Source organism: Hibiscus syriacus, unplaced genomic scaffold (genome assembly GCF_006381635.1).
Source record: "Hibiscus syriacus cultivar Baekdansim isolate YM2019G1 unplaced genomic scaffold, ASM638163v2 tig00111769_pilon, whole genome shotgun sequence".
NCBI lineage: Eukaryota > Viridiplantae > Streptophyta > Magnoliopsida > Malvales > Malvaceae > Hibiscus > Hibiscus syriacus.
The window spans coordinates 238,364-260,889 of NW_024063172.1; the positions used below are offsets into that span (position 1 = coordinate 238,364).

Here is a 22,526-nt window from a genome sequence, read left to right on the forward strand (position 1 = left end):
TAAATGAGTATGAACTAAATTTTTATACTCATTTAATAATCGAACGAACACAAATAGAGATGTGTTCGGTTCGTTTATGTTCACAAACAAGCTCGTTTACCTGAGACAATTTCTTTTCTTTTTTCTACATTTTAAATGTTGGTGAAAGTAGGGACTAAACTGAACACATAGTGAATTGTGAAGTTTAAAATGTGAAACCTAAAGAGCTTAAGGCCTAGTGGCATAATTTCATCATTTTCTGAATATATAAATGAAAATGTTGAAGAATGCTGAACATGTTGACAAACATGCTCACGAACCCTAAACAAACCAGACACAAACACACGAAAATAAGATTAAAAATTTAAACAAACACAAATCAAACACGAGCACATTCAAAATAAACAAACGAATATGAACGTAGACTCATTCGTTCAAACCCGATTATTTTACGACCCTAGCTGCAAATACACATAATATAGGAATGATACGCTTAATTTTTAAACTTTAATCATGCATGTTCAACTAGCAGACAATGATTGATGAACATAAATTGCCTGACCAAGAACAGTTAGAATCAAGGAATCCCCAATTGCAAACCACTCATCACTTATTCCAAACTGCGTGTTCAATCCAGTTACCAGAAAGACCTAAGCAAAGACAAAATATTATGCATTCAAAATGTTCATAAGCACAAATCGGAAATATATGCAAGCATAAGTAAATAAAAACACAAACCTGAGTCATTCCAAGAGCTGTACCGATAATTGTTGTGGCAAGAAAAATCTTCCGCAATGGAACGGTTTTCAAAAACCCATTATACAATCCAACTCCAACCAATGTAGCAACCCAAGTAACAAGATTGACACGTCCTATAAATTCTGGGGTGAAACCGAGTTTATTCGTGCTGAAATGAAAACGGCCTTTTGCTGAGATACGAAAGATGAGAGAAAACCAGGGACTGACTGAAAGTAATAGAACTCACGTGAAGTAAAACATAGCGGAGTCTGACTAAGGTGTTGCTTGCCACAAGAAAAATAAAAACTGTGGGAAGAAACACTTTGGGTTGTCTGACAGCATTCAACAACTGAATGATACTCTCCCTTGAGCTTTCAAGAAAGGTGTGATTGGTCGAAAGGCCATTTTGCTTTCTTGTCGGGCCCAGCATACGTTGTTCTTTTACAAGAACAGCGACGGCAGATGTTATCAGCGGTAGTAATGCAGTGATACCAAAAACAAACCTGAGATATTAATTTGATGACAAAATGGTTAGGCAAAATTCCTTTTATCCTTCAAACTACATCCACACATGAATCACCTCAAGTACCTTACACCATAAGCATCCACTAGCGAACCTCTAAAATAGTATCTCACAATACCACCAAACGCTGAGGATCCCCAGAAAGAGACTGAAGAGATCGTGACCTGCTTTGCGACTCCCCACGAGCCCTCTCCACGACCATGGAATCTACAACCTGCGCCATGAAACAGTTTCTAACATAATCCAAGAAATGTGACTAGAACATGAATGGGATGACTCCTGAACAAGAAACTATTAGGACTAGCATCTAAAATGATTAAGATAAGCGTATGCATGCAATTGCTCATTCAGTCATGTGCAAGGTGCACATAGAGAGAGAGAAATGGCATCTGTTAAAGGAACACTGTAACAATAAAACTCACAAGTAATAGAACAGCTTTTCCCCTGCACTTGGTTTAACAAATGTGTTCGCACAAGATTATAAGGATCTTTTATACTTCACATATGGGCCAAAGCTTGCACCGAGGATGACTAAGGCTCTCAGCTCTTTAAGACTAAATATATTAACCTACTAATCAATTTTCATTTAACATGACACTGATTCTTGATTAAAACTTTGACTTCATATCTAACAAAATTAGATTAGATAACAACAACATTATCATTCGAAATGATACGTCACAAGAAATGTGCAAATATAAGAGATCATGCACAGAAATAGTCATCTTTAAGTGAATAACTGAAAGATTTCTGCAAAGCAGAACTTACAACATCTGAGAAAGCAACAAAAAGGGATCCGAGAAAAATGCAGGCCGCAGCACCATACTTGCTGTCGACTAAGGTAGCCATCAAACTCCATGAAAGAGCACCAAAAAGTCCAGATAGAACCAAGTATGACCTTCTTCGATAACCAATTAGTGGGAGTGAATCACTGCAAAACCATAGTTTTACAGCAAATCCAGAAACAATAAATAATTCAATAATTTCAAATATGATGAAACAGAGAAAGGTAGTTCGCAAAGTCGCACCTAATAAACCCATAAAGTGGCTTATCAAGCTATGGAAGCGAAGAAAAACCGGTTAACACAGCTGTCTAGTCAACCACATAGAACTTGTCAATTCTCTAAGAAGATTATAAGATAAATATGCAGTAAATGTAATGCAAACACATTAAAGAGCTGCTGATTCTACTACCATCATTTAATTTAAATAATAAAATTTAGCTATCCAATTAAATCAAGTATAGCCTGATTTAACTTTAAGAAATTGAAAAATTAAACTACTTGAATATTAAGGCAAGACAGAGCATACTTCTGCAAAGAACCTATATCTTCAAGTCCCAAGAGCATCATAGCCTCGAATAAGTTACAATGCACAAATAACATCTCTAACAAACTCATATAATCTATTAGAGTTAAATCTAAAATATGATAATCATATTTATTTAACTTGTTAACTAATAAATAGCCATAATTACTTTATGTTTGACACTATCAATTAAGATCACTATCAATACATCTTAACCACGACTGAGAGCAAGGGCGGAGCTAGGAATTTCATAATACAGTGTCATAATTTTAAATTATGATATCTAAATAAAGTCATATAAATTAATGCATAATATTAAAATTCGACAAATTAATGTAAAATATACCTAAACTAACGTAAGAGTCTTACAAAACTATTAAAAAATAATCAAAAGAAAATATACATACATACTATGGGTGTTCATTTTTTAAGTTTAAATTGAGTTTATCGATCGAACTGAATTAATTCGGTTAAAATGGATGGCCACTAAATTAGTTCTATCAGGGAACATTTAATTGTTTTTAATATTTAACGGTTAATTCAATTCGAATTCAGTTAATTAATTGAACTAATCAAATTAGCCAAAAATATTAAATTATATATATTAGATACATATTTTAAGCTCAAATCTATTAAGAATTAAGACACAATTGTTTTTTAATCACACTAGGTCCATTAGATTATCAAGATTTAATTAAATTTTGACCCAAATAAAAATATCTATATTAAATTTAAATTAATCTAATTAAAAATATATTAAAAATTCGATTAATTCGGTATTCGATCAAATTAATCAAACTTTATTCAGTTAACGGTTAATGAAAAAATCGATTAATTCGATTAATAAAAATTTAGTTTGATCCGTGACTGAATTAAATGAATGAACACCCCTAATTCGATTAATTTAGTTTGATTGTGACTGAATTAATCGATTTTTGGCTCTCCTTTACCCACATATTTTCCATTATGCCTGTCTTTATTTATCTCGGAGTGACAGACTTATGAATAATCGTTTTTGCACCGATTATGATTCAAATCAGATGGGTGATATATATATGTATATATATGTTGGGACCTCTTTATACCAAAAACTCGAAATGTTTGATGGGTTTTCAAGAAAGAATAGGGTGCTATATATGTCCATCCATATCACTATCAGCACGCACATGACAGTCTACTTGTCTCGAGGATGGTTCGCCTGTCCTTTAGTTGTACCAACAACTCAAGATTCTCCAACACTAAAGTTTACAAACGGTTTTTCCTTCCTCTTTTTTTTAAGGATAAACTACGAATTTAACTCTTAAAACTATTAATTTTAGTATGTTCTAATATCTAATTTTTAATTTTTTTCAAAAACTTATATAACATTTAATTTTTGTTTTATTTTAGTACCCTGTTAAAAATTTAACGTTAAGTTTTGAATAAATTAAAAGTATAGGTACTAAATGAAAAATATGATAAGGAAAAATGAAAAATAAATAATTTTTTTACACACTCGTTATTTTTAAGAAAATAATATTAAAATTTTAGACTCACATTCCTACATTTATGGATCTGTCACTAACAAACGAACAAAAACTGATTGTTTAAGTACTAAATGCAGTAAGTTTTTTACGGTGGGTATTAAAAGGAAATAAAAACTAAAAAAATAGTTATGGTTTAAAAAAAAATTAAAATTTTATATGTTAAAACGGACAAAAATTGATAGTTTAAATATTAAATACAAAATTTACCCTTTGTTTAATTCAAATGATGTTTGATTGATGCATGCCTACATCTAATGATTGACCATCTTCTTCACTTCCAACTTTATATTATGCTTCCCAAACGAGTAATTGATTGACATTTATATTTCATTTAAAACAAAAAGTGTCGAGGGAACCTTCCTCCTTTTTCAACTCGTAACTTGCACCATTAAAAAACGATAGAAAAAATAAATAAATTCTGTAAGAAAAAGGATGGGAGCATTAGCCACCACAGAGGTGTCGCGACCTTCTTTCGGTTGGACCCCGTAATTAGAATTCGACTTGAAAAATGGATTAGAGTCGTCATCGACCATTTTAAAACGAATTTAGGTGAGTCAGACACCATCTTACCTGATCTGCGTTATACCATAAATGTGTCGGATTCGGGAGTCGGTTACAATCAATGAAGGGTTAGCACCCTTGAGCTGCCCTTTCGGTACTACGTAATTTCCAGTTATATTAAATTAAGAAAATTGTAATTCTAAATTTAAAAGGTAAAATAACGATCCCAAAACTTACCTCTTGATTGGTTGAAGTTCTTATTAAAAAGGTCAAAAATGTTAGATAAAAATAGTAATTATAAATGAACATTGAATAAATCAAAGAAAAAAACATAAATAAAAAAATAGAATAGTAAACCAAAGAAAATAAAAAAATAAAGTCCTTCAAAAACTATTATAAAATTCTAGACGAGAATGTCTCTACACCATTAACATGCAAATTAAAACAAATCTAATATTCAAACCAAATCGTAAATGGGACCCTAAACATCTACAAAGATTTTAAAATAATAATGAAGGTAAAGCCAAATCATTCTAAGAAACAAAAATAATCAAAGGCAAATGGGTAGTAAATTAAAGCGTGTAACATGCATACAAATTCAAAGATCAAATAGCATAAGAAAAATAAAAATAAAAATATATATAAAGCAAACTTAATCTACTGACTTAAACTACCACTTTATCGAAACAAACAAAAGGAAAAATTTTAGTCAGAAAGAAAGTACATGCAGGTAAAAAAAGGCCCAAGGGATAATAAAATATAAATATATATATAAAGAAATAATATTAGTAAAATAATAGTAATAATAGGTAAATAAAAAACATATAACAAAATATATATAAAAAATAATAATGTAATACATAATAACATAAAAGTAGAATAGAATAAAAATAAATAATAATAAATAATAATAAAAGGATTAAATAAAAAAAAACAAATTCAAGGGTCAATTTACAAAGATTTCGGGTTCAAAAATTGATTTAGTGATCTAAATTAAATGTTTTAAAACCGAGGCACCAAAAGGGTGATTTGCCCCTTGTTAAATGAAAACACGCGGGTCTAGGGGTTTGGTGGGTCGGGTCATGGGTCATTCGGATTTAATATAAAATTCAAAAACACTTTCAAACTTCTTCATTTTGCTTTCTTCTCGCACTAGAGCCCCCCTGCCTCACTTAAATTCTCTCCTTTGTTCATCCTAGGATGAACGCTCCGCCGTGGTTATTCAAGAACTCAGAAAACGCCGTCTTGCCGCCGCTGTTGATCGGCGCCGACCATCGGTCATCGACTGCAAAATCAAAATTTTCTTGCACCAATTGAAACCTCTTTCTATCCTCGCTTCGAAAATCAAAACATTTTTCAAAGATTATTGACCTCGGGGGCTAGATCTATAAATGAAGATCTCGAGAACGCCCATCCGTTCATCGGTCTAAAGCTTTTTTTTTTGGAGTTTGAAACAAAGAAAAAGAGAACACATGCAACAAAAGCCGACCGAATCGAAGGTAAAAACTAAAATATATACCTCTTTTATTTCTTTTTTAAAATGCTCTACAAGTGTTCGGACTCTCTGTGTGTTTGCTATTGTGAGCTTATGTGTGTGTATGCCTCGTGGTAATCTCTCCGTGTATCAATTGTATCCTCAAGACTGTTGATTACATGCCTATTTATACAAAAACGCATGCCTATTTTAAGTCTAGTTTGAGTCCTAACCAAACTCTACTACTCTTATTTGTTTGACATCCACGAACGTTGCTTGTGGCTGAGAGAACCGACCTTTGTTGAGTAGTTGGTGTCCTACACATTCACGTCGGTTGGAGGCCGAGAAAAGTGGGTTCGTTGCGTGAGAAGCAGCGTGCCAACTTGGGTCGAATATCAGGCCTGCAAGTGTAATGAATTGATACATAAATATACATACATATATATATGCGTTAAATAAATATATATATATAATATAAAAATGGGACGAAATAGTGTGTTCACAATAGGCATCTTTCGTTTTTCTTATTGGTTTTAGTTTTGTCTAATTTCACAAACACGATCAACCATAAAAGGTATGAAAAAATATATGATTTAATTATATATTTGGATTGAGAGGAGATAACAATGTGGTAGGAGAAGAAAGTAGTTAGGATCCCTTTTTTAATCGTTGTTAAAGGGTACTTATTGTGACCTTAGCTCACATAGTCATATATAGAGTCATTATGACTATTAGTAAGTGAATATGTTAAATAGATATGATTGTCAGATTTTGGATTTTATTATAGTAAATCATATAAGTCTATCAAGAGTCTATTCTAGGTTTTTTTGGCCCAATATCCCAAGCGGATTAATTATTTAGGGTATTGGGCCAACATGGACTTTATTTTGGAAACTACGATATCCTCTACAATGAACACTGAACTCCTCACCTTAAGGTGATGAGTTCACGAAGATATTATTTTTAAAATGTCCCCATAAAATGGGCTCCACTTGGGCCATTATTTTATTATCATTAAAATAACTCATCACCTCAATGTATCGAATTCGTTTAAAAAATATTTTTTAAATTAAAAAAATAATAAATTAAAAAATTCAAATTTAAAAAATTAACTGTTGGTCACCGACTATATGGGCAACGATCAATTGAAACTCGTCATCTCGAGGTGACAAGTTTGGTCGGGTATTTTTGCAAATTAGCCATTTATAACCGTTGTATGTAAGGTTATAAAAAAGGTTTGGGCTTTGGTTTCTCACCAAACCCTAAATGCAAAAAAATTACAAAAAATACATTATGTCGAAATCTTAAAAAATGGCAACTCGAGAATATATGTTGCGCTTGGATAACATCTATGTTTCATTAATTGTATAACAGTCGGATGATGAATGGAATATTCGTAAGCGCGGGATGACATACGGAGAGCCGCATCAGCAGACCGTGATATATCTACAGCAATCCAATATATTTCTGATCATATTGAGTGTGGCTTCAAGTTGTACCCGACGTTGATTGAGGCTCTAGTCGAACGTTAATTACCCGAGACAAAAATGTTCTATTCCCCGAGTGGTGAAGCGACGATTACTTTGGAAGACGTCATTTACCAACATGATGTTCATGTAAATGGAGCCCCATGATGAGTCAAAACATGTACGACCCTGGATCTTTAGTCTACAAAGTTTTGGAAAAATGGCCACCATCCGATGTCATCGATGACTTTCAGGTACATATAACATGGTTAGAATCGGAATTCAAAATGATAGACAAGTCTATCGAGGATGAAGTTATTTTCGTGTCTTGAGCATATCTTCTCCAACTTATCGGAATGGTATTATTACCGGATAAATCTAATAATTTGGTGCACACTCAGTATCAACGATATTTGAAATACTTTTTTGTGTGTCGTAATACCAGTTGGGGCTAGGTGATTTTGGCCTTTCTATACCGGGAGCTTTGCAATGTTGCAATTATCCAGTCGGGTCGAAAAGTCGATGTCGTCGGTTGTCTGATACTGCTACAGTCGTGGGTTTGGTATCGATTCCCGTTTATGACGCCAATTACAACAACCCCTATCGAGTTTCCTCTAGCTGCAAGGTAATTATTTTTTATGATTTTTTGAATTTTATAAATGTAATTATTTTTTATTTTTAAAAATTTTAAATGGCGTCATAAAATAACCAAGACAAAGTTGGTGAGTGCCACTACACGAGATATGCAGATGAGAATATACATCGTTGGTTGATATGTGGTATAACTTACGATTTTTTTATTTTTTATTTTTTAATCTTTTTAACTTTATATATACTGATTTTGATATTTAATATTTATAGCTCTTGGCTTTCGTATTGAGAAGGAGATCAACCAATTATTGCCAAGGGGATTTTTTTAGGGTTCTTACTTATAACGTGTTATGACGTCGTTATTGCATTATGCGATTGTTGAGTGACACACTATTTATAGAGTGATGCAGCATTTTGTGTTGCATTAGCCGATTTCTACGCAGATAGTTGAACACACTCCATATAATTGATACGCGTGGGAAATATATCGAAAATTGGTCGGTGAAACACACTATATACATCGACGCGTGGAATCATCATCAACAATCGTTCCCCTCGCATCTCGACATTACACCGCTAGACCTAGATTTGGACTATTCTCCCTATCTCCGAAATTATGAAGCAAATGAGAAACCATATTTCACAACACCAAAAGAAAAGGGAGAATGGGAATATTACTAGGCCACGTGCGCCAATTCTAAGTCCAAGTCCAAGAAGAAAACATCGTCGTCGTTTTCTTTCGCTTCAGCATCTGCAACTAAAAAGTGCTATTATACATCTCAAGCTAGTTTTGGTTTCTATATTCCATTTTATACTTCAGCCGAGACTCGACCGAATTGGGTTGGAGGTTCATAGGTTGCATCACAATAAACTCAAGAATCTTTGACAGAATATGCGATTGAGAGTGAGTGAGACCATATCCTATATGATCAACAAAGTAGAAGCCAAGTCGAAGCATTACGACAATGATGGCTTCAAATGTCATAAATTCATCACCGTATTTTGAATGTTGATCTCAGATTGTGTTAAATACAACTCAGGAAGACGACGGTGACTATCAAATCCTACGACCCCAGCGTACTCGATAAGCCCCGAGGCATTATCATTCGACCACTCCGCGATATCGTCAATAATTTATGAAATATAAATAAATTTTCTTTGTAAATATTTGTTTTTTTTTCAATTATTTAATTACTTTGTATTTTTAAAATATAAATAAGTTCATTTTTCTTTAATTTTATTTTTCTGTAAATTTTATCATGCCGAACTCTTAATCTCGAGGTGACGAGTTGAAGTTGATTGTTTTCCATATAGTCGTTGACCAACAACTACTTTTTCGATGTGACGAGTTCCATTTAATTTCTTTAATTTATACTTTTTTTTTTGTAATTTAAAAAATATTTTTAAACGGACTTGTAATGTCGAGGTGATAAGTCATTTTAATGATTATAAAATAATGAACCACTTGGGGCCTACTTCACGAGGATAATTTAAAAATAATATCTTCAGGAACTCGTCATCTTGAGGTGACGAGTTCGATTTCACTGTAAGGAATGTTGTAGTTTCTAAAATAAAGTCCATGTTGGCCTAATACCCTAAATAATTAACCCGTTTGGGGTATTAGGTCAAAAAACCCTTTTTCTGTGGACAATAACGGGCTTGGAGATTATGGTTCTCATGTGCTTATTGGACATGAGTTCCTTAGAGGCTCTTGTAAGAAGAGGGGTCCTCATGGAGATTTTGTTTGGTAGAGAGAAATAATTTTCTAAGGTTACCTCTGGGGATATAAAAATTATATTCTCTCAATCAAGGGAGTGTTATAAAATGGCTTAAGTCGAAACATACATTCGAAAATGTCCATTGTGTTTATGGGTTCGCTTTTTAGAATTGTTGTAGTGATGACTTTTTAAACGTCTAAGATTATGTGTGTGTTAACTTTATAAAAGGGTATATTCCATGCTCTTTTACTTGGATATTTACTTGAAATCAAGATCATTTAGTTGCATTAGTGTATAAGAAGATGAAACTCGGCCTCTAAAATAAAAAGAGCAACATAAAATCATATCAGGTTCTCATTGCTACCATCTCCATGGTTGCTTATATAATGTAAACCAAAATGGATGCCAAATTCAAATTCATGATTCTCTCGATGTATGCCACTATTCAAAAGAAAATTTTTAACCTCGAGCCAACGAGTTATGCATTCGAAAGTATCACCATTCGCCGATCATCGATGATTCGCTTTGATTCTCCCATCTCTATCCATCATAGCCTTCACAGTTTTTTTTCAACATTATGAAAACAAGATAAAATTAAAAAAAATCTCACAAAGAGGAAATAACAACTCTAAAGGATTTACGATTATCACTCTAAATTCTCTTTATATATATAATATAACACAACGATACGTCCACAACAATTGAAATGACGTGTTATTTCATTGCGTCTGTAATGCCCAAAAATTTATTTAAGGATTAAATTGAAATAATTTAAAAATACGAGGATTTATTAATTAAATAATGAAAGACGAGGATGAATGGATTCATAACTTAGACTAAATTGTAAGAAAGGATTATTAAAAGGATATTTTGGTCATTTGGATTAAATTGAATTTAATATTCAATTAGTGGAGTATTAAGATAAGAGGTAAGATGAAGAGGGGAATAGGAAGTCAACTCTTTCATCTTCTTATCTTCTTGCCGTGGAAAACTCTCCTCTTCATCTCAAAGGTAAGTTTTCGATTTAATGGTTGTTTTATTTGATTTTTAATGGGGATTGAAGCTTTGTATATTATGGAAGCTAAAGGAAGGTTTAAAAGAGATTAAAAATAAGCTATGGATGAGAAATTAGAAATTAAAGAAAATGTGTTTTTGAGTGACATAATGAAATATGAAGGTTTATGAATATTTTATGGTAGATTGGACTTGTCATCAACTTAATTAAGAAATATGAAGTGTTAGAATTGGATTTAGAACATGTTGAAAATTGGGTATGATTCTTGAATCTCATGTAGAAGATAAGATTTTGAGGTTAAGGATATGGTAAATACGTATAAATGAGCTTAAATGAAGGTATTTGAGTTAAGAGTATGAAAGGGTTTGAAATATGTAGTATTTGAGCTGGAATGAAGTGATTTTCGTGCTCAAAATGTAAATTCTGGGCAAGGTGTATCGATGCATAAGTAGTGTACCGATGCACACTTAAATAAATAAACATCGAAGGTAGTGAGTGTATCGATGCACCCCTTAAGATGAAAACATCGAATGTAAAATGTGTACCAATGCACCTATGAGTGGATGCATCGATACACTATAAAATGTATCGATGCATAAGTTAAATAAATAAATGAAAATAATATTTCTTTTAGTTTAGGAAATGAAAGATTTCAATATACTAATAAGTGATATTGAATGTGTCTTTAATGGATGCTTGAGTAGATCGAAACCAAGCTCCCGAGTCTAGCAAAACAAAAGTCAAAGACAAAGTAGCTGAGTAATCAGATTTGTGTATTGGAAATAATAGCAAGGCGAACCAGGTGAGTGCATTTAATTATTTACGTACATGTGGTAATAGTTATAATAGCATGAATTATTAATGTATGTATAATGATTACCAAATGGCACTATATGTGTTAAAAATGATAAGGAAATCATACTGAGTGTATGAATTTCCATATGGAGCATTAAGTGTGCTAAAATGATAAGGAAATCATATTGAATATATGGATTTCCATATAGGGAATTATATGTGCTAAAACGGTAAGGGAATCATACTGAGTGTATGGATTCTCAGATAAATCACTAAAGGTGCTACAAGGATAAGGAAATCATACTAATGGTATGGATTTTCACATAGGGCATTTCATATGCTAAAATGGTAAAGAAATCATACTAATGGTATGGATTTTTGAATAGGACACTTCGTGTGCTAAATGAAAAGGAAATCATATTAATTATATAATATTCCAAATAGAGCACTGAAAGTGCTAATATTATAAGGAAATTATATGAATTGTATGAATTTCCTATGGAATGTATGGATTCCAATAATGAATGATAAATAAAGTTAATGGCATCAGTGATGTAAATTATAGTATATCTATTAGAATTAAAGATTCCTTGAAGGTTTAATACCATAATATAACTTGAGCGTAGAAATGTTACTTGTGATTAATTATGTCTCACTAAGTAATATTTAACGTGTGTTTATTTCACTTGTAGGTTGAATACAGCTGATTAAGGAGATATTTGGATATTCGGTCAAGGTCGCCTCATCAGTAACCGTATGACATAATGGACTGTTTTAGTTATATTTTAGTTGGCATGTAATAGATTTTAATATATAAAAATGTTTTAAATAAATTTAAACTTATTTATGTAAATGGTAACGGTATAGTGGTGAACGGTTGAATTTTTATGAGTTTTATACATGTTTTGCCGAAGTTACTGTAGCAGTGCATCAATACACAATTTTGATTCGAAATTTTTGTGCATCGGTACATTGTTCACGTTACTGTAGCACTGCATCGGTACACTTTTCACGACACTGCTCATTATAGTTCACGATACTATTATTTACTGTTCACGGTACTGTTTATAAATACATATTTTGCCTTAAATTTTTATAAAGAATCATAATTCATATGATATAATATTTTTATAATATTATTTATCATTTTAAGAAATAAATTTGTACGGATTTTTATATAGTAAACTGTTTTGAAAGTGATAGAACATCTGTATCTTGTATACATAAAGGTATACGGGAGATAGGTGTTACAGCGTCAAATATAATGCATCACAAATTTAAGTCTATGAGCTATTCAAGAAGCAATAATTGTGGTGTTTTCTTAAAAGTAGTCCCTTAAAGTCTTGTAAAACTGCAATAACTAAATCTTAGGTTAAACCACTTTATGCCATTCTTTCAAGTAAGGAGGCCAAATTTTTATACCCTTACCAAAGGTCCTATACTAATCTATCACACCTCATAGCCTCAGAGGACTCAAAAGCATCTCTGGCACCGTAGTAGCTCTGGAAGGCATAGAACAAAATGTCTTCAAAGGAATAACCTTGAATATTTAACATCATTCGGGAAGCTGTAACTTATTGACATGACCTTTGATATATCCATATGTCCTATTAGAGTTAAATTCACTGTCACTTGATTATATCCACTTAGTTTGTTAGTTTACTGGTAGTCATGATGACTCTAAAGTTGACACACACTAATGGTTACTATAAAATCTCTTGAGCAAGACAATAGATAAGATGTGATCCAAATGGAATCACCTCACTCTTTTCTGTCTAATCTCTACTTCTTTATAGAGACAAAACACCTTGACATATGTCAATGGTTGATATATCACAACTACAACTCTTCGCCCAACTAGAAGAGATGAACCACTTAGAATTGTCAAAATCCTTTTGATCTCATCAACAAACAATAGAATTTTATTACAAAGGTAGAAATTAAACTAATAATAAAATCACATTTTAACCTACCAACATTTACAATTTATTTCGGAACAAAAAAAAAATAACTATCATTCATGCAAACCATAAGATGAAAAAATATTATGGAATTGAGTATGGTGTTGAGGAGAACTGAATTGACCTAAATGCAATTGTTATGGCCCTGCAGCTCTATACCTTTTCCAGTAACCCCCTAGACCCAACTTAAGAGTTACAAGTAAATCAGGATGACCACGTTAATCGCATAAATGATCCATGAATGAAAATTATTAATAAATCGTTTTGGAAACATTTACCGAATTCAAAATCAGAAATAAACTCATGCCACATCTTAGGAAGGTTGAGAAATAAATATTAAACCCCATACAATATATAATTGAGACCATGCCTTCGATAGCCAAATTGGTCATATATCAGGTTAATCTGAAAAAGAAAGACATAAACGGAGTGAGCTACAAAGCTTAGTGTGTCCTTTAGATTACATCAGGTAATATCAAAATGCAGAAAATTCAAACGTAAAATAAAAAAAAAATAATGATCGAACAATATTAAAAGTCATATATTTTACCAGCAGAATGTCCCAACCGAAATTCATAATTTTACCTTACATTTCAAATCAACAGAATATGTATATTACATTAGAGGATCCCAATAGAAACAAAACGGAGATATAATCTCATGCATATGTCAGAACGGGGAATTAATCCTATGCAGATGTCAGAATGGGGACTAAGCCAATGTAGAATTAGAAATGCATCAACATGCAAATTAATAGTGATGTCACAACATTCATAAGTTAGATATGTCACGTATATATATATATAATCAGATTACGAACATGCTTACAAATAGCAACATATAACACAACTCATTAAATATATCGAAAAGGTCAAGGGGACACACCTATAAAAGATAATCAATATCTATTAAGACTTAGGTTTCCCACGATCAGTGGTACTAGATCCTGCAGATTGGGAACGCGTATCTCAGGATTAGTGAACATAATTGACTGAGCAGAATTAGAGTAATCAGGGTCTACTGGTGAGTAATCCGGAGACACGAGGATACCTTCAGAAAATTAGGCTTTCGGGGTCAGAATTTGGCAAAACAAACTGCAAAAATAGAATTAAGACTTGAAAAATGTCAAGATAGAGGTCTTTAAAAAAAGTCAACGGTCTTTGAAAAAGTCAACGATCAAAGTCAATGGGTCGAGTCAGTCAAAGTTAACGGGTCAAGACCATTTAGGGTCGAACCGGCATAACGAAACCAACTATCGTCCGACGATACGTGAGGCGCGTGGGACATCCTTCGGTGGCCAAAAAATATAGAAAAATTCTAGAAAATATTTTAAAGCATGAGAAGTCACTTACAATAATCAATTTCCTGAAAATATTGATGGAATAAGGGTTTTTACAAAACCCGACTATTTGAACCTTCATTGGTTACAAATGACGATGGTGAACAGAAATCCAAGAACACCGAGCGAACTGGGTCGAGTAGACGAACACAATAGTACCAGAGGTGTCGCACACCACCACACGATTAACGGTGAATCGAAGAAAAGCTAAAAGGGGTAGATAGAGAGAAAAACGTTTCTGGTTTTCTCGAACAGGGGGAAAGAGTGGAGAAGAAATAGGTTGGCTTTTAAAACAACTTAAACTTTTGGATAAATTGTACCCTAAGTCCCTAAACTTCTAGAAACTCACAAACTGACATTAACTTTTGCAATACTTTCAATTTAGTCCTAATTCAGGATGTGAAAAGAATCAACTTAAGGCATATACTTTTTTTTGTTATTGACAAGCATTTAAGGACTATACTCTCTCCATCAAAACTAATGGATTTTTGTAAGGTAAATTACATGTTTATTATTTAAAGTATCAGTTTTGATCAATTTTAATATCTAAACTTTCATTTTTTTTAAATTATACCTAAAATTCAATTTTTATTTCATTTTAGTACCAATGTTCAAAATTTAACGTTAATTTTTTTTTTAAAATGAAAATTTAAGTACTAAATGAGTAATTTATCTTTTTTTGTGGTCCTTGATTTTCGATAAGGTTTGGAAACCGTATGTGTGAGAAGAAAATGTACTTGATTAATTCAATAATGGGTTTCTAAAAGAAGGGAAATTTTAATATTCTATTAATTTATTCATATATTATAATGATTATCATTTGTAAGGAAGAAAAAAAATACATATATCAATAATCGATTGATATAATAGAATGAGACATAACATCTCTTAAACAAGTTTAAGCCTTCAAGCTTTGGCATTTATAAAAGAAGTAAATTAAATTAAAAAGATCATATTTGATTCTCGTCTCTATAGTACCTTATTTGAATTAGTAAATTAATACATTCGATACCGATTAATTAAAAAAAATTATAGATCATGTCACACTGAAAAAGATTGAAAAGACAAAATGACACTACAGGGTAGCAAGGACTAGGGATCCGTGGGCTTATTAGACTTTTTCTTTATAAACAGATGCTCGGACCCCACAGAAGACAGTGTCCTGTACGATGATTAATGCAGGCGCACCGCACCCAAGTACTGAACAGAGCAGCCTGCATGGTTTTCTAAGATGCTTCCATTTGTACACACCTAAAACTTCTCCGATCTCCAACCCGCAAAACTATTTTTTAAGGTAAACTACACATTTAGTATTTCAACTATAACTTTGATTTAGTTTTAGTCATCTAACTACTTTTTAAAATCATAATTGACATTTAATCTTGGTTTTATTTTGGTCATTCATTGTTAAATAATTAACGGTAATATTGACATGTCATTATAATAAAATATCATATCATAATTGAAAAATACTACGCCAGTGGGTGACAAATGAAACCAAAACTTAATGTTATGTATGATTTTGAAAAAAATAATTAGATGACCAAAACAGAATAAAAGTGATAGTTGAGGTCATAAAGACGTAGTTTACCTTTTTTTGTTTCCGTTTATTTTTTTTAATTATGACTATCGAATAATCATTGTAAAACAAATTTAAATATATATATATAGGGGTATCGGGTGCCAGCCTGCCATGTGGCATGATGCCAAGTGGAACACTATTTCCATGTGTCAGATTCTTCGGGTCTTACTTCAACGTGTTGCGGCAGCTACGACAGCGGCTATAGGGACCGATGACGAGGTCGCCGACGGTAAAATGGTGGGCACACGACTTTTTTCACAGAGGAATTGGTCGACGATCATGGTGCTCGGTCCCGCAACGAGCCGCTCCCATTTCTCGTCGGCCTCGTCGCCGCGCTTTAGGAAGACTTCGGTGGCATCAATCCGGTGCATTCTCCAGCTCCACCGATTATAAAATCGGAGGATTTTTTGCAGTTGGCGTGAAGCTAGAGTACATGTATTTTCCTTGATTTTCGAAATGGCTGAGTCAAGCATCCTAGCTCGAGTTCCGGCATCAACAGTTGATCCGCCTCGGAAATATTGGTCCAACTCGGGGACCCCAATGGCACGTCTAATTCCTTTCGAATAATCTGCCATTGGATCGAACATTTGTGCAGCCTCATCGACCAAGCCTGCTTGTACCATCTTATCGACCCGTTCTGACACAAAAGAGTGTAGGACCGGCAGTGACACATCAACCCACAGGAAGCAGCATTCGCACCTTAACTGGAACTCGGGATCATCGTTCACCAATGCCTCGATGTACGAATTGGAGCCTCCGGCGACGATCGGGAGGCGGCCTTCGGAGTGTATCGACTCGACGGCGAGAGAGGCACGGTGCTGGAAATCCATGGATGTGAAATTGGTGTTGGGGTCTACTATGCCTAGCAAATGGTGCGGTACGCCTTTGCACTCTTCTTCAGTCACTTTATTAGTTAGTATGTCAAGGCCTTTGTATATTTGCATTTTGTCTGAATTCACTATTTCCGCCGGAAAACGGGTGGCGAGGTCGATTGCGAGACGGGACTTGCCGGTGCCGGTGGCTCCCATTACGAACGCCACCTTATCCTTCCGGCGGAAGAAAGCCTCCAGGTTGAGCCCCAAGTTCACTCGGGGCTGTACCAATTTGCTTGCAGACAGAGAGAGTTTCATCTTAAAAACCCTGCAAAAAGGCAGCATGTGGTCAGAACAACAAGCACTTGAAAAAAATATAGTTGGTAACGAAAAGTGTGGCAAATATATATGCATGGACCACCAAACCTTTTATTGGCAAATATGCGGCGGCCAGAAGAAGCAAGTGGCCTGGAAGAGAAAGAAAACTTTAGACAAAAGAGAAAACTGTGTTGTGTAAGGTTGCAGAGAAGCTAATGTCTGAAAATGGTGATGGTGGGTGTTTAAATGAGTAAGCTAGTGGAGGAAAGGTTCTCTTTTATAGGTATATGCAAAAGCAACTGTTTTGCTTTCCACCACAAATGGCTTTATATTATAACACCACTGCAAATTTTTACCCTCGAAGTAGAAGAAGAGAAGGAAAAGGTTGAATCTGAAGGAATATTTTGAATTAAAGCTCAAATTTTATGCAAACCTGCACAACTGTGACAAGATCAGGCCAGGTAATTTTGCTTGCCAGGAAAAGACTACTTTGTTCATTTATTTTGGGAATTTGATTACGCTCACTTGGATACACATATAATTTTATGTTAAAACGATCGAGTTTATGAAATTTTAACGATGGTAGCACGGATATCTCATGCCACGAGTGGCTGTTGTCATTAGTAGGTCAAAGGGTTCCTAGGTTGACTTGGGGCTGCCTCTAGTTTATAAAATATGATTGTATATGTGTTCGGATTATATATATTATAAATTTCGGACGGACATCTTTGGTATATGAGTCACCAATTTTCGTATTTCATATAGTTCATGGAAACTTGCCATGAAGTTATATACAAGGCTCCTTTGTTTAACGGGTAGTGTATTGTATTTCGTGAATTATTCAGTCAACTCATCATGGGAGAAAATGTGGCTCACAAGAGGATTCCGCTATTCTTTTCCCATATAAATATGCATTAGATCTTCTAAATAAAATTACGACGTTTGCGAATTGAGAAAGTCATATTAAAAGGATTGCTCTCGATAATAAATCGGATACTGATAATTAAACTAAAATGAATAAACAAAATCATGGGGCTGATGGGCATATAACAATGGAAGAAATTACCCAACAATGTGGGTGGGCTAGTTGTTTTCAAGAAAAGCAGTGGGCAAACAGAATTTTGCTTTAAGTTGTCTTGATACCTAAATAATAGTAGTTTTATAGTGTCCAGTGAAAGGACAAAGCTCAAAGCTCTTAGATGCCACGAGTGGTTAGTTTTCTTCTTCTTCATCTTTAAATTAAAATGCCCGTTGACAAGACATGTTGATTAATTAAATCAAACAGTGTCCAGGGAAATTCCTTTCTCTTTCCCATCTTATTCAACCCATGACTTTCCCCCATTAAAAGTTCGTTTATAAAATAACATCATTTTATATTGCATATATTATCCCAACCAAGGATATCAATTTTATAATGGACACTAGGTTACTTTTATACTCCTTATGGGGGTCCCACCTTTATGTTTTACACTTTGATGTGCAACATAAAATATGTAATTATTCTGTACTAATCTTAGTGGTCAACCGTCGATTATTATTAGTTATTTTATTTAGGATTTTCTTGTGAATAATAATCTTTATTCTAGTGACACGGTTTTCTCTACTCTTGAGGTATGTATTTTCTATGCTCTTATGATACGATCTTTATAGTTTTTGGTACATTTTTCACATATCTCTATAGTTGTTTTGGTTCTCGCACAAAACCCATCACGACTTTTATTTACTGATTAGTTTGTCGGTGGTCACATATATTCAGATCCTCTCTTTTGATAAAAGGTTGTGTGCCAATATAATCATAATAGTGTAGCGAAACAGTCTGTCAAATTGTTTGGTTCGCTCACTACTCTTTTATTACTACGTAAATCATCTCATTTGATAGAGACAAGAAGTTTTATGAAGGTTATGAGTTTTGATGTTGGTCGTCATTCTCAATTGAAGATTTTATTTTTCTCTATATCTTTAGGTTTAATATTTTACTTTTGTATGAATATTTTGGTGATTATTGTCTCAAAAATTTCTCAATATATTTTGATGCGTTATAATTTTGATTTTTTCTATTATTAATGAAATCCAATTGCTAAACAATATGTAACTATATAGGGTAAATTTTGTTTTTAGTATCTAAACTATCAGTTTTTATTCGTTTTAGTACCTAAAATTTCAATTTTCTAAAAATCATACAAAACGCCTTAAGTTTTTAATGGTGAGGTACTAAAATGAAATAAAAACTAAACGTTAGGTTTAATTTAAAAAAACTAAAAGTTTAAATATTAAAACAGATCAAAACTAATAGTTTAAGCACCAAGTGCGTAGTTTATACAATTATGTATATTACGAAAGGGTCACGATTTATTTATAAAATTTTTAATGTTAAATCTTTTAAAGATTCCTAGATAAATAAAAAAGGCGTTTAAGTTTTTTAATGTTTTTCTTATATTTTTATTTTTTTAATTTTAATTATCTATTTTTTATTTAATTAACGATTTTAAAAAATATAAATTTAAAAAATACAAAATATAAGTATAAACAAATTCCGTCTATTTTTAAAATTTTAATTAATTGATTATTATGTTTTATATGTTTTACATTTATCATGTGAAACAAAAAAAATGTGCATATATATATATATTAATCCTTTAATTAATTGATAGTTATTTTTTATGATAATTGTAGCATGCTTATGGGACCTATGATCTTTTTTTTTTAATTCTCACAAAATAAATATATTTGTATATTTATGATCTCACCCAAAGCACTTGAAAACAATGAATATAATTCTGCAATACTCGATTCAGATTAGTTGATCAATAGATCAGATACTGAACGATTTTGAAAAAATTGAAAGTTTAGGTACTAAAAAGGACTAAAACTAATAGTTTAGATACTAAATGTGTTATTTACTCTTACTTGTATGCAGTCCAGAAGAAGTAGAAATGTTTCCACAAATAGCATCCATAGAAATCAATCAGGCCTAAAAAGTAAGAGGTCTCAACACACATATATGGGTAGGTTTCCGTGTAGGAATAATGAGAGTGTAAAGGTGGCTTAGAAATTTATGCATCAATTTTGATTGACTACACATCCAAGAATCTTTCATCTCTTCCTCCCTTTTTTATTCTCTTCTTTCTTGATTTGTTAATCTCTTCTTTTCCGTTAGTGTTAATTATTTCTCGTGGAATTAGCCGAATTAATAACTTTGATCCAGCAACATCAGTGGTAAAAGAAAGTACCGTTCTTTTTAGAAGTTTCGAGTTTATGATTTATACTTTAGGGTTTAAGAAAAATTATTAACATATAAGGTGTGTATATGGATGAGGGTCCCGTGCCCATCCCTAAGTATATATTATCAATGATTAAAAAAATTATAAACGGATGCTATCTTATAATTAATCTATACCATCCAAAATAATAATAATAATAACTTTGATACAATGTAAAGCTAGTGCAAGGCAAGTGATGATATGCATGCATTTTGACATGGATTTCCTTTTATAGGCCGTAATTCCAAGACAAGTTAGGGGCAGCAATGAGATTGCAGATCAACATCTTGTTGTGCAGCCTAAGCATAATTACCATGGAACCGAATACTGCTTTTAATTTTCAATTATGTGTAGTGGAGTATCATTAAGCCCTTTGCCTTGCGAGTGCGTCAATGATGATAATGAAAACCTTTACAAAATGTAAATTATTACATGAATCCAACACCCCATGGCGCATAAACCACTACTTTAATATAGCAAATATATTATGAATCCGAAAGTGACTTGCAAAAAAAAAAAAAAAAGTTTAGTTTCCCATCACACCTGTTGCCACTTAATCCACTTAATATAAACAAGTTTCATTGTCAATAACCCATGCTTTTCAGCTCTCGCATCCATCCTGCTTATAATCATTAGCAAGAGAATAAAAAACATTATCTATGGTAACCAACCGGTGAAATTGTTTATACGGAAACATCATTTGAGAACAAATATATTTCATCTTCTAATTATAACTTTGGTTATTAAATTACTTTTTAAAAATTGTATCTTATCACCCGTCGTTAAAAATAAATATAAATACTGATGTATTATGTTTTTAAATTTTTTTTAATGATGACGTGACATTATTTACTTACTATTCTCCTAAGAATGGATCTCTCGGTTGGATCAAAAATATTGAAAAACTAGGCTGCGAAGGAGCGTTGTCGACTGTCCGTTATGATAAGCAAGGCCGGGACAATAAAGGAACTGAATGGAATTCAAGTGATAGTTAAGTGTAGGATGATAATTTTACCCGCATCCGACAGGTTTCAATCTGATCAGATCGATTTTTTTTTAATTAGGTTCAGGTCAGATTTTTAAGGGGTGAAGTCGAGTTAGGTTCGGGTAGAGCGGGAAAAGCTCTTTACCCTACTTGATCCGAGGATAAAAATGTAATTTTTTAAAAATTTTATTATTATTTTTAATTAAATGATATGTATTTTTTGGGTCAAGCCGGATCAGATGAAGGATATAAAGTTTTTAGTTGGGTTGACTTCTGGTGGAGGGTGCATATTTTCAGGTCGGGTCGGGTTTATAAAAACCTGACTCGTTACCATCCCTAGTTAAGTGATTAAATATATAATTTATCATATTATTAAGGTAAACTATGCGAATAATTCGCTTTTGTTTTTGGTTCGATCGACTTTGATCACCAATTTAAAAATTATGGGTACATGATCCCTAACATTATTGATATGTTAGATTTAATCCTTCAACCATTAACTCTTATTTGATTTTAGTCCATTAATCATGTCACATATTCATCCAGGGTTAATAACAAAGGAACTTAAATCAATCATTTACCTTAATCTTTAAACCGATGATAAAAATCAGTCAGGCATTAAGATCGCAGGGTAC

The 22,526-nt window shown here is 32.8% G+C and overlaps 1 protein-coding gene across 1 annotated transcript; it reads right to left on the reverse strand.

The window, feature by feature from the left end:
* Positions 1-16,681: 16,681 nt before the first annotated feature.
* On the reverse strand, positions 16,682-17,647 carry LOC120169629 (adenylate isopentenyltransferase 5, chloroplastic-like). Its single transcript, XM_039177738.1, has one exon. The coding sequence runs from the start codon at positions 17,644-17,646 to the stop codon at positions 16,687-16,689; it is 960 nt and encodes a 319-aa protein (XP_039033669.1). The 5' UTR covers position 17,647; the 3' UTR covers positions 16,682-16,686.
* Positions 17,648-22,526: the final 4,879 nt, after the last annotated feature.

What these genes read in the sequence shown, in the direction of transcription:
- LOC120169629 (XM_039177738.1), bottom strand. Translation starts at nt 17,646, where the DNA reads ATGAAACTCTCTCTGTCTGCAAGCAAATTGGTACAGCCCCGAGTGAAC.